This window comes from Cervus canadensis, chromosome 11 (assembly GCF_019320065.1).
Source record: "Cervus canadensis isolate Bull #8, Minnesota chromosome 11, ASM1932006v1, whole genome shotgun sequence".
Classification (NCBI taxonomy): Eukaryota; Metazoa; Chordata; class Mammalia; order Artiodactyla; family Cervidae; genus Cervus; species Cervus canadensis.
Window position 1 is genome coordinate 43320312 of NC_057396.1, and position 13628 is coordinate 43333939.

Sequence of the window (13628 nt, forward strand, 5' to 3'; positions counted from 1 at the left end):
CTATTTTCTGTAAAATGATAGTCATAATTATAAAGTGTGTTATTTTCTGGTTTCTGCTTTGCCTGTATTGTCCTCTCTTGCTGGAAGGACAAGAATAGGCATTCATGTGGGGCCTAAGCTGATCCAGCATCAAGGCCTATGTAAGTGTTTTTGTAAATAGAGGCAGAAATTTTAGTGGCTAAGAGCTTCAGCTATAAATTCAGATTTGAGATTCAGAAGTTGGGAAACTGTTAACAGTGAGAAGGGGTATAAATGGGAATTATTCAAGCTAAAGCAGAAATATGGTCATTTTACTGTCATTCTATTTGTAGAATTTTAATAGAATAAATGAGTTTATATTTTAAAAGTGATGTGCTTCTACTTGTAAAATACTCCACTATTATCATTTTTCAGTGGTTCTTTGGAAAATAAGTTACTTTCCCATAGGTAGTCATGTTGTCAGAATGGGTTTACTCTTGTCTTTCAGGTTTTCCAAAGGGTCAGCTGTGATCAGGATACATTACATGGGATTACCCAGCAACTACACCACTGCTCCAGTCTCCGAGTTCCTCCTCATCTGCTTCCCTAACTACCAGAGCTGGCAGCACTGGCTGTCCCTGCCCCTCAGTCTCCTCTTCCTCTTGGCCATGGGGGCCAACGCCACCCTCCTGATCACCATCCGGCTGGAGGCCTCTCTGCACGAGCCCATGTACTACTTGCTCAGCCTCCTCTCCCTGCTGGACATGGTGCTCTGCCTCACCGTCATCCCCAAGGTCCTGGCCATCTTCTGGTTTGACAATAAAGCCATCAGTTTCTCAGGCTGCTTCTTCCAGATGTTCTTCATGAATAGTTTCCTGACCATGGAGTCCTGCACATTCATGGTCATGGCCTATGACCGCTATGTGGCCATCTGCCACCCACTACGATACCCGTCCATTATCACTGACCAATTTGTAGCTAGGGCTGCCATCTTTGTTGTGGCCCGGAATGGCCTTCTTACTATGCCTATCCCCATACTTTCCTCCCGACTGAGATACTGTGCGGAGAACATCGTCAAGAACTGCATCTGCACTAACCTCTCTGTGTCCAAACTCTCCTGTGATGACATCACCTTCAATCGACTCTACCAGTTCGTGGCAGGCTGGACCCTACTGGGCTCTGACCTCATCCTTATCATTCTCTCCTACTCTTTTATCCTGAAAGCTGTGCTAAGGATCAAGGCTGAGGGAGCTGCTGCCAAGGCCCTGAGCACCTGCGGTTCCCACTTCATCCTCATCCTCTTCTTCAGCACAGTCCTGCTGGTCCTGGTCATCACTAACCTGGCCAGGGAGAGGATTCCCCCAGATGTCCCCATCCTGCTCAACATCCTGCACCACCTCATCCCCCCAGCTCTGAACCCCATTGTTTATGGTGTGAGAACCAAGGAGATCAAGCAGGGAATCCAGAAACTGCTCAGGAGGTTATAAGAGGTAAAACGCGAGAAGCCTAACATTGAGAACAGAAGTTGCTAACTGGCAATGATTTTCCTGAGGTATAACTGCAGGAATAAGTTTGGATTTTACTTTCTCCAGTGTTAGAGTTGATTATGAAAATATCTGTAACTTGGTTCCTACTTTCTATTTCACTTACTGGAAACTTAGTCTTTTGTATTCTGAAGTTACCTGGATATTTCCCCTGGCCTTATCTATGTTAGAAGGACTTATCAAGTCACAGTTAGAAGAGCTTAACTAGAGTGATATTATTTTTCAAATAAAGAAAAACTGTTTCTGTGAGTTTGCTTCTGTTATGTTTTGTTTGTTGGTCTTGCTTTTTAGATTTCACATCTAAGTGAAATCATATAGTATTTGTCCCTTCTCTGACTTCTTTCACTTAGCATGTCCTCTGGGTCTATACTTGTTGCAAATGGCAAAATTTTATTCTCTTAAAAAATGCCTGAATAATAGTTTTTTTATACATAACCACATTTTATTTATCCATTTATGTATAGATGGACACTCAGGCTGCTTCCATATCTGGGCTATTGTAAATAAGGCTGTAATGTACATAAGGGTGCATGTATCTTTCTGAATTAGTGTCTTCCTTTTCTTTGGATAAGTACCAAGAAGTGGAATTTCTGGATCATATAGTAGTTCTATTTTTAGTTTTTCTGAGAGGGACTTGTCAACTTTTGTACATTGTAGCTGCAGCAATTTACATTCCCACCAACAGTGTGCAAGAGTTCCCTTTTCTCCACATCCTTGTCAACACCTGATTTTTGGTTATTGTCAGAGGGGACGCACAGTGTGTGTGTGTGTGTGTGTGTGTGTGTGTGTGTGCATGTGTATGAGGTTAGGAACAGGTGAGATAGATAAAGGGGATTGAGAAATAAAAAAGTTTCATCTATAAAATAAATGTAATGCACAGTGTAGGAAATATAGCCAATAATATTGTAATAACTCTGCATGGTGACAGATGATACCTAGACTTACCATGGTGATCATTTTGTAATGTGTAAAAATAACAAATCACTATGTTGTATACCTAAAACTAATATAATATTGTATGTCAGTTATAAGAAAAAAGAGAAATAAATGTTACTGTTATCATTTTCAATGGCTCTCAGTTTCTTTAACTGCTTAATACTTTGCTATATGTTAGATCTCTTAGTTCCACCTGACACAGTTCAAACTGGTTTTGTGACATGGATGTATCTCTTGTGGTGACGTAGAAGTTGGCTCCAAAACTTTGATTCTTATAGTTGAGTGAATAGGGCTGTCTCCCTTAGCTCTGCCAGATCTCGTTACTTATCTAATGTCACTTCTCTGGAATACAAATGTCTCATAGTTCTTTCCTTCTTTTTAATGAATTAAAAAATTAACAATGACTTGTGTGTGTGTGTGTGTGTGTGTGTATGGGCACATTTTAAGTGAAAATGAGTATCCTTTTTCAGATATACTTTGTCAACTTCTGACTTCACCTTGTCCTACCTGACTTTTCTATCATATTTCAGGTACCATGTGCATTCCCATTCTCTCCTGCTTATCTTAGATATACAGTTAAATTGACTTTCTCATTCTGCTTTCAGCCCTGTTGTGTCAATTATTATATCCTGTCCTGGTGCTACCTTGTCTTCCCATAGAATTCAGACTTACAAATTAGTGGGTTAATTGAACAAAGATAAGTGGATTTTACTCTTTGCAATTCCTTCCATGATCACCCTAAAAATAGTGGAGACTCAGATTTTTTCAGTGTTCCTAGGATTAATTTGCTCCTTTTTGTGACCATACCCCTTTTTGGGCACTCCACTATTCTTGCCTGGAGAATCCTGTGGACAAGAGAGCCTGGTGGACTGCTGTCCATAAGGTCGCACAGAGTCAGACAGGACTGAAGTGACTTAGTATGCATGCTTGCATTGGAGAAGGAAATGGCAACCCACTCCAGTATTCTTGCCTGGAGAATCCCAGGGACAAGGGAGCCTGGTGGGCTGCCAACTATGGGGTCGCACAGAGTCGGACATGACTTAAGCGATTTAGCAGCAGCAGCAGCAGCAGTATATGTTATTTTATGAATCATTTGAAGATATCCTCTAGTGTAGCTGGTCTATGATGAAGCTGTGTGCTCAGTGGCTCAGTCATGTCCAACTCATTGCAACTCTGTGGACTATAGCCTGCAAGGCTTCTCTGTCCATGGAATTTTATAGGCAAGAATACTGGAGTGGGTGGCCATTTCCTACACCAGGGGATACTTCCCACCCAGGGATCAAACCCACATTTGCTGTGTTTCCTGAATTGGCAGGGGGGTTCTTTTTACCACTGAGCCACCTGGGAAGCCCATGATGAAGTTAGTCATTCTTAAAAAAATTATTAAATAATTTACTTCTATAGTATTGTTTTCTATCAAAGCAATAGCTTTAATCTGCTCTCTCTTCTCTGTTTCACAATTCCAAAAACTAATTCTAACCCAGTTACAAAACTTCTCAAGTGCTCTCCTATATGACCACTATTCCAGTTGCTCCCAGCTCATTATTTTCAGAATATGTCCTTCTATGTGTGCTTACAGATTCACCTACACATCCCTACAATTATTTATCCCTACCTTGCTATTGCTGTTTCATTTTTTGGGTGAAATTTTGTGAAATTAGAGAATAGAAAGTTTCTATATATCCATATATTTGTTTTCACTTAAGTGGCATATTTTTTCCTGTGCAAAGATATTTCTAGGTTCAAGAGGGAGGGGATATATGTATACCTATGGCTGATTCATTTTGAGGTTTGACAGAAAACAACAAAATTCTGTAAAGAAATTATCCTTCAATTAAAAAATAAATAAATTAAAAAAGATATTTCTAAAATTTAATAACTAAAAATTAATGGTTTCCCTCATGGCTCAGATGGTAAACAATATGCTTTCAATGCAGGAGATCTGGGTTAGGTCTCTGGGGTGGGAAGATTTCCTGGAAGAGGGCATGGCTACCCACTCCAGTATTCTTGCTTGGAGAATTACATGGACAGAGGAGCCTGGCAGTCTATACAGTCCATGGGGTTGCCAAGAGTCAGACATGACTGAGCCACTAACACTTTCACTCAATAGTAAAATAAAATAAATCATCATAAAGTACTCATTTAAAAAAACAGTTTTTCTAGAATGTAGCTAATATGTAAGAGGAAGTCATTTCTTATATAATGACATTTGTCTTTTTAAAGGGTCTCTTAAATACATCCTCCAAGTCTCTGAGTGATACTTCTTTCCATTGCCAATAATATCTCAGTTTATGTAACTCTCAGACATCTCAAGAGAAAATGTAAGTTGGTCACTGATTTCTCATTTCATCTGAGTTTAAATGCAAAATTCTCTTTTTTTATACTGGAAGTGTGTGTGTGTCTGCAGGGAGGCAGAAACCCAAGGGAGCAGGATTCTTAAACCAAATCCTCGTGTTTCCAGCTGCACAACAGTGACTGTTATAGACACAGCATCTTCATCTGGGCAAAGCCAGAGTAGGAGGCCAAGTGGAGAAGTCACACATTGTCTGAAATTGTCAAGCTGTTACTATTATTTGGCACAGACTTTCTCTGTAAGTATTTTTGGGAACAGTACATTGGAAAGCTAAGCATAAGTGACACTTTGAGTTTGGTCCCCAACTTTACTTACTGTTTATTTCAGAGAATATTATTATAGCTGCAGATGTTAGTATGTGAAGACCCTGAAGATCACCAATATCAGAAGAGCATGAGCACATTAGAGTGTGGGTCAGCTGAGCTCACAGAAGTTTGAACTTGTCCGTTGTATCACTTAAAGTTTGTGTTTCCTTGCTAATTTTCTGTCCTTAGGGATAAATCTACCTAAAGAAACAAAATGCCTATATATATAAAACTATAAAACACTGATGAAAGAAATCAAAGATGACACAAATATACCATGTTCATGGATTGGAAGAAACAATATAGTGAAAATGAGTATACTATCCAAAGCAATCCATAGATTCAATGCACTCCCTATCAAGCTACCAACGGTATTTTTCACAGAACTAGAACAAATAATTTCACAATTTGTATAGAAACACAAAAAACCTTGAATAGCCAAAGCAATCTTGAGAAAGAAGAATGGAACTGGAGGAATCAAACTACCTGACTTCAGGCTATACTACAAAGCTACAGTCATCAAGACAGTATGGTACTGGCACAAAGACAGAAATATAGATCAATGGAACAAAATAGAAAGCCCAGAGATAAATACATGTTCCTAGGGACACTTATCTTTGATAAAGAAGGCAAGAATATACAATGGAGAAAAGACAATCTCATTGACAAGTGGTGCTGGGAAAACTGGTCAACCACTTGTAAAAGAATGAAACTAGAACACTTTCTAGCAACAAACACAAAAATAAACTCAAAATGGATTAAAGATCTAAACATAAGACCAGAAACCATAAAACTCCTAGAGGAAAACATAGGCAAAACACTCTCTGACTTAAATCACAGCAGGATCCTCTATGACCCACCTCCCAGAGTAGTGGAAATAAAAGCAAAAATAAACAAATTAATTAAACTTATTAATCAATTAAACTTAATTAATTAAGTTTAATTAAACCTAATTAAACTTAAAAACTTTTTCATAATGAAGGAAACTATAAGCAAGGTGAAAAGGCAGCCTTTAGAATGGGAGAAAATAACAGCAAATGAAGCCACTGACAAAGAATTAATCTCAAAAATATACAAGCAGCTCAATACCAGAAAAATAAACAATCCAATAAAAAATGAGCCAAAGAAGTAAACAGACGTTTCTCCAAAGAAGACACACAAATGATTAACAAACACATGAAAAGTTTCTCAACATCACTCATTATCAGAGAAACCCAAATCAAAACCACAATGAGGTAACATCTCAAGCCAGTTAGAATAGCTGCTATCAAAAAGTCTACAAACAATAAATGTTGGAGAGGGTGTGGAGAAAAGGAAACACTCTTACACTGTTGGTGGGAATGCAAACTAGTACAGCCACTATGGAGAACAGTGTGGAGGTTCCTAAAAATACTGGAAATAGAACTGCCATACGACCCATCAATCCCACTGCTGAGCATACACACCGAGGAAACCAGAATTGAAAGAGACACGTGTATGCCAATATTCAATGCAGCACTTTATAATAGCTAAGATATGGAAGCAACCTAGATGTCCATCGGCAGAAGAATGGATAAGCAAGCGTGGTATATATACACAATGGAATATTACTCAGTTATTAAAAAGAACTCATTTGAATCAGTTCTAATGAGGTGGATGAAACTAGAGCCTATTACAGAGTGAAATAAGTCAGAAAGTAAAACACCAGTTCAGTATATTAATGCACATATATGAAATTTTGAAAGATGGTAGTGATGATCCTATATGCAAGACAGTAAAAGAGACATAGATGTATAGAACAGATCTTTGGACTCTGTGTGAGAAGGCGAGGGTGGGATGATTTGAGACAATAGAATTGAAACATGTATATGGCCATATGTGAAATATATCACCAGTCCAAGTTTGATGCATGAAACAGGGCACTCAAATCTGTGCACTGGCACAAGCCTGAGGGATGGGATGGGGAGGGAGGTGGGAGGTGGGTTCAGGTTGGGGGACACATGTACACGCATGGCTGATTCATCTCAGTATATGGCAAAAACCACCACAATATTGTAAAGTAATTAGCCTCCAATTAAAATAAATAAATTAATAAAAAAAGATAAATTGTCCCTGATCTTAATGACCTTAATGAGCCACTAGGAGAGGTGGCTAAGAACTGCAGGTTCAGGAAGAGAGATAAAACCATTAAAAAAAAGACCTAGAGAATTCCCAGAGAGTCCATGGGAGGAAGATAATTTTCAAATTGGGAGACTAGAGATTGGCCAGAATTGTACTTAAATGTCTAAAGATAATGGGAGAAACAATCAGTTTGATGTCTAAAGCTGAACAGAGCTTCCCTGCAGACGGACCTACAAAGTTGGTAACTTTGCAGACTATCCTCTGTGCGTCAGGCAACCTGTGCATCAACAAACTCTCCAGGTGATTCTGACACACACTAGTATTGAGGAACCGCTGGTCTAGATAAAAGAGAGTCCCGATGTAATACCCATACTACAGGGTCAAGAAAAAGAAACATCTCCAAACCTCGATAGGGAGAATTTTTGTGTGTGTGCTCCGAAATCCATCTGTTGCTTCAAGAGAGAGCACAGCACAGCCTGGCAACTACTTTACCAGCAGCATCCTGAATGGTTAAGAAGATAACCAAAAGGAACTGACCCTTCAGTCTGTGAGCTTTTATTCTGGGGCATGTTTAAGTATTCCTCAGTTCTTCCCTTGTCTTAGAAACTCATTTCTTTAATTTTTTTTCTTTTTTTTTTAGGAAATGAAAAACAATTTGTTTGTTTTAAGCAGTTACTTACCAAAGACTCATGCAAATAAGACACTGCACAGCTGTCTTTTGTATTTATTGTTCTCTTTTTCCTCTTAGCACCAACATATTTACCCATTTTGTTTTGTTCAAATTTTTAGTGAGTGTTAAGCAACAGTGCCAGTGGTTAATGGTGGAGCAAGAGGTGGAGATAGCATTAATGAGTTAAATGAGTGCAAGGTGTTATGATACTTTCAACAATCTATCAGTCTCCTATCTGAATAGTACTTATTGAGTGCTTATCGTGTTACTAGATATGTGGTATTTTTCTTTGTGCTATAATAAAGAGATAAGATTCCACAGCTGGCAGATGGAACACAGAGTTTTTGGAAGAGAAATAGGAAATGTGAAGGAATATGAGAAAGTTTTATTAATGCTTTGTGCTCAGGATGTTTAAGGGTCACAGAGAACAAGGAGAAGAAGTGGAAAAGCACTTAATTATATATGTATGTAAAAGGAGTAACAAGAAAAAACCATATTTTTTCTTAAATTTCTAAGAGGTGTAACTCATGGCACAGATAGAATGGGGCAAAGAGAAGCTATTTATTTGAGGGCAAGAGAGTTAATTCTAGGAGAAGGGTATGACACATGCGGAAACACGGAGGTGAGACAAAACAAAGCATGCTCTATAAGGGGCTGTGTCTATGTGAGTGGAGTTGGAACATACTTATGTGAAGGGAGTTATTCTTGCTTCATAAAGTTACGAATGCTAAGGAAAATGGTTTAACAAAGAGTGATTTTATCCAATTTAAATTTTAGACAGATTTTGTGTCAATAGAACTGTGGAGAAACTTGATGGCCTAGAATGAAGGCAGATAAATCCGTCAGGGGATTGCTAACGTAACAGTCAAACTGAATTCATATCTCTTTTCTTTCAGTCAGTTTCAGGCTTATCTGCCAGCCATGGTGTTATCTCTCAACCACACAGGGACCCAAGTGACTGAATTCCTGATGATCTGCTTTCCAGGAATGCAGGAAACCAGCACTGGCTGTCTCTAGTCCTGGCTCCTCTCCTAGTTTTGGCCCTTGGGGCCAACTTTCTGTTATTACTTGCCATCTGGCAGGAGGCATCTCTGCATGAGCCCATGTACTACCTGCTTGCCATCCTTTCTGTGTTGGATGTCATCCTCTGCCTCACAGTCATCCCTAAGGTCAGGCCCTCCCTGGATTTACTCCCGGGTATTTAATCATCTTTCTCTAAACACTACCTTGCTTTGCAGATGTAAATACTCCTGTAAAATTTTCAATGAGTTGCCAACAGTATCATACTAGGTCTATCACAGCTTCCAGATATGTCTCCTCTCATTCTCAGTGCCTATGATTTTTAAGGTTTCACATTATTTTTTCAAACTGAGAAGCCCTCTCTCAATGTCCGAGTCAGTGATATTCCAAGTTTTGACTTTCTGTTTACTTCTAAGGAGATTCTCCTTGACTCTGAATAACCCCACCCTTATATTCAAGGGCTCAACACTTTTCTTTCTAAAACATAACAAGGGACTTCCCTGACAGTCCAGTGCTTAAGACTTCACCTTCCAGTGCAGGTCGTGTGGGTTCGATCCCTGTTGGGGGAGCTAAGATCCTACGTGCCTCAAGGCCAAGAAACCAAAACATAAAACAGAAGCAATGTTGTAACAATATTTATTGTTCAATAAAGCTTTAAAAACTGATCAATATTAAAAAAACTTTAAAAACTAGATGTATATTTATGTCATATACTGAGGTAGGAGGCATAATTGGAAGATGTTTCTTATGTATAAGGAGAGGTTGGAGGGTGTCCAAATATAATTATTGGGCTTATTGGATTTGATGTCCTTGTGATACATTTAGACGAGCTGATGTGTCCATATGAAGTTTGGGTAAGAACTCTAGAGAATAAGAGAAGACAGACTAGAAACAAATGTTTTTAAGCAAAAGGGTGTGATCTATAGTTTAAAAGTGTATAAATCGGGCTCTGGAAGTTGGGATGCGCATAGAAGGTATTTGAAATTAGGACACTGTCCCCACTAAGATTATGACACTGTGGTTTGGGGATATGAGTGGTTGAAGTCATCAAAAGATTATCCAAGGGTTAGGTACCCTAGGGTGGGAGTGAATGCACCGCTTTTGAAAATAATAATTCTGGCAGGTCCTGCTCATCTTCTGGTTCGACATGAAGCCCATCAGCTTTATGGGCTGCTTCCTGCAGATGTTCATCATGAATACATTCCTTCCCATGGAATCCTCCACCTTTCTGGTCATGGCTTATGACCGCTATGTGGCCATCTGCCACCCACTGCGCTACCCATCCATCATCACGGAACAGTTTGTCGTCAATGCGGCCATCTTCATCATCTTTCGCAATTTGCTGGCCACTCTGCCTACACCAATTCTGGCTGCGAGACTCAATTACTGTGCCAGCAATGTAGTGGAAAACTGTATCTGTGCCAACATTTCTGTAGCAAAGCTCTCCTGTGGAGATATTCACCTGAATAAGCTCTACCAATTTGTGAGTGTTTGGTGCCTGTTAGGTTCTGATCTGGTCCTTATCTTGCTATCCTACTGCTTCATCTTGAGTGCTGTTGTGCATTTGCAGTCAGGAGGTGCAACCACCAAGGCCTTGAGTACTTGTGGTTCCCATCTCATTCTTATACTTTTCTTCTATACATTGCTGCTAGTCTTCATCTTCACAAATAAGGCAGGGAAAAAAGTGTCCCCAGAGGTACCCATTCTTCTCAATGTCTTGCACCATCTCATCCCACCAGCCCTGAACCCCATTGTTTATGGAGTACGAACCCAGGAAATCAAGCAAGGGATTATCAAACTATTCAAGTACCAGTGCTGAGAGATGTGAGTCAAAGATTAGGGATTATGGAAATCTGAGTGTGTCAGTGATGGTTTCAACTGAATACCACAAGGAGCACCATGTAACATCCATGTTGCTACCCTCATCTTTTATTTAAACCTTCCTCAACCACTATCACAATATTTACTCTCAGTAACCCTCTCCTGAAACCCTCATTGAATATGTTTTGGTATCCATTATTTTCTTCATTCTGAGCCCTTGCCATTGTGATATCTCAATTACTCATTCATTAAATAAGTATTTAGTGTCTTCCACATACTACTCAGTCTTTACATTCCAAATACCCTCACATGTAATTACCAGAGCAGGGATGGAACAGTGCTTCAAATAGAACATGAGGAGTATGGGTAAGACTGGAAAAAACAATGCAGACTTTACTTCAATAATCCAAGTGGGAAATGATAATTATTTGAACTAAGGTGGTGCGTGAAAATTGAAGTTATGGGTCACAAGATTTGCTGAGAGTTCATAAGGAGGTTATAAAAGATTGAGAGGAATGAAGGGTTACACCAAAGTTTTGTTGCAAGAACAATAAAAAAAGCAGAATTGCATCAATTGCAGAGCTTTTTTTTTTACATATGCTATCAGAAGTTTAGCTTTAAACACTGAATTTTATTTCCATACTAAATTCCTCCAAATGACTCTACCTTTGAAAAGATCTCCAGTATATTCTGACAGGCCTACAATGATAGTCACCTTCTCATAGCCAATCTTCCTTTGTTTGTTTGGAACCAGAAGTTCTGCTATTTGTGATCAGATCTTCCCTGTCATCTCTGCCTTATCCTCCCCATGGCTGTATCCCTCCCTAGGACTTCCACTACTTCTTAGACTTCTGCTTTTTCTTTGTTTAGCACTCTGTACTCATTGCTCCAACTGACTGGAACAGTATTCTCCTTATGTTCAAATGATGAACTTTTCAACATTCATAATCTCAATTCAAAAACCACCTATACAGGGAGTACTTCCTTAATAATTGCATCCAAAGTAGCATACTTCTCTTAGATCATGCTAACACGTTGTATTACCTTTTTTCTTTGTAGCACTTGTCATTTTCTGAATTTATTTATTTATTTCTTTAATTTCCCTTTAAATATACTTAGATTTAAGTCTCTTTTGCTCATGACCCTATCTTCAAATCCTAGATCCTGATATATCTGACAATATTTCAGGTGCTGAATACATAGATAAAGGAACAACTGGTCTCAAAATTTGGTGTGTATCGTCACTGTCATGTCCTGGAAACATTCTGAAATATATACTTAGATCAATCTCCAGTGTCAGTTGGCATGTCCTCTAAGACAGGGGTCCCCAACCTCCCGGATCCAGTGTCTGATGATCTGAGGTGGAGCTGATACAAATATAATAGAAATAAAGTGCAAAATAAATATAATGTGCCTAAATCATTCTGAAACCATCCCCCATCCCTTAGTCCATGGAAAAATTGTCTTCCATAAAACCAGTTCCTGGTGTCAAAAAGGTTAGGGACTGATGCTCTAAGATACACATTTGATACATATATCAGTACAGGGGAAGACTTTCTAATTGTTAGTAATGTTAAAATTGCCAATATAGGCTTCATTTTAACATTACCTGGATATTTGTTCTAAGGTTCAAAGGACCACATTTCCTATTTGTGTTTTTTCCAAATGTTAGATTATAAAACATTCTATTTCTCTTACACATTCTTTAAAATGTTTTTAAAAAATTAAAATCAGCCAATTTCAAATACTGATGTATAAGATTATGAAAATCTGTTAAGCAAGATTTAAATGAGATAAAAATACATGCTACCTTTATGATAATTGTCTTTAAACATGAACAACCATTGCTTATCCTGATGTTAATAATCCTTATTATTCACCAATAAAAACTAATTAGGAATAACAATTTCCTGGATTTATTTACAGCTTATCTTCAGGCTCAGGGCTGTCACCGCAGGATTTGGGCATGTCTGATACACATAAAGCTAATACAAAAGACTTCCCCCATTTTAGTCTTTTCACTCTATTTTCTAATATTCTATCTTTTCTCATTATTTTAGCACAAAGAAGCCTGATTCCCTGGCTTCCTTTTCTATTTGTGGTAAAGCAAAAACAAATGACAGAAACATCATTTATTACTATGGGCATTTTTTAAGAGTAAACGTTTCTTTGTCTAATTAGCTAACTTTTCCTATCCACTTACCTGAGTTTCACATCAGTGATTGGAAAAATAATCTTAATTCATATTATGTAATTTGAATGGGATATAGCCATTCTTACTCTCTGTTGTGTTTTTCACATAGAAATTGGGCATACATTTCTTAATCTATACAGAATTTCTTCCCCCACATTAAAATAATCTGTAAGTAGGCAAAACAAAGCAGTTTTAAATAAAACAAAAAAAATTTTAAAACTCTGTTTTGGTAGATATAGCTTGTGGTAAATTCTTCAGTTCTGTGAATCCATTTCATCTAAGTTTCAGTCTGCAATTTTACTGGGAAGTCTGTGTTTACTTTAAGTTGATGTGAGTCATAAAATCTCATAAATTTTTAGACCATCAGTGAGAAGATGTTGGAAAAAATCAGTTAGCGATTGCAAGCGATTATCTATTTCATAATAGCTGTTAATTAAATTTGCTTTAGAAGTAGATCTCCTTTTTCTTTTGAGAACCCTTCTCATTGATATTTAGTTAAAAACATGTTGAATTGAGACCTTCTTCTGAAATAGTGAAGTTTGTAAGGGTGAGACTTTAGTTAGTCATACTCTTTTATATAATAGAGAGTGTATTGTAAAAATGGAATTTGAACCTAATAGCACCTGAAATTATTGTTTGTTATGCTCTGTCAAGTCCAACTCTTTGCGACCCTATGGACTGTAGCCCACCAGGCTTCTTTGTCTATGGAATTTTCCAGGCAAAAATA

General features: G+C 38.2%; 1 protein-coding gene and 1 pseudogene across 1 annotated transcript; both read left to right on the plus strand.

Annotated features, from left to right (window-relative positions):
* The first annotated feature begins 503 nt into the window (after positions 1 to 503).
* On the plus strand, positions 504 to 1445 carry LOC122450187 (olfactory receptor 56A4). The gene has a single exon (XM_043482398.1). The coding sequence runs from the start codon at positions 504 to 506 to the stop codon at positions 1443 to 1445; it is 942 nt and encodes a 313-aa protein (XP_043338333.1).
* A 7342-nt stretch (positions 1446 to 8787) lies between these two features.
* On the plus strand, positions 8788 to 10705 carry LOC122449255 (annotated as a pseudogene).
* The last annotated feature ends 2923 nt before the right edge of the window (positions 10706 to 13628 follow it).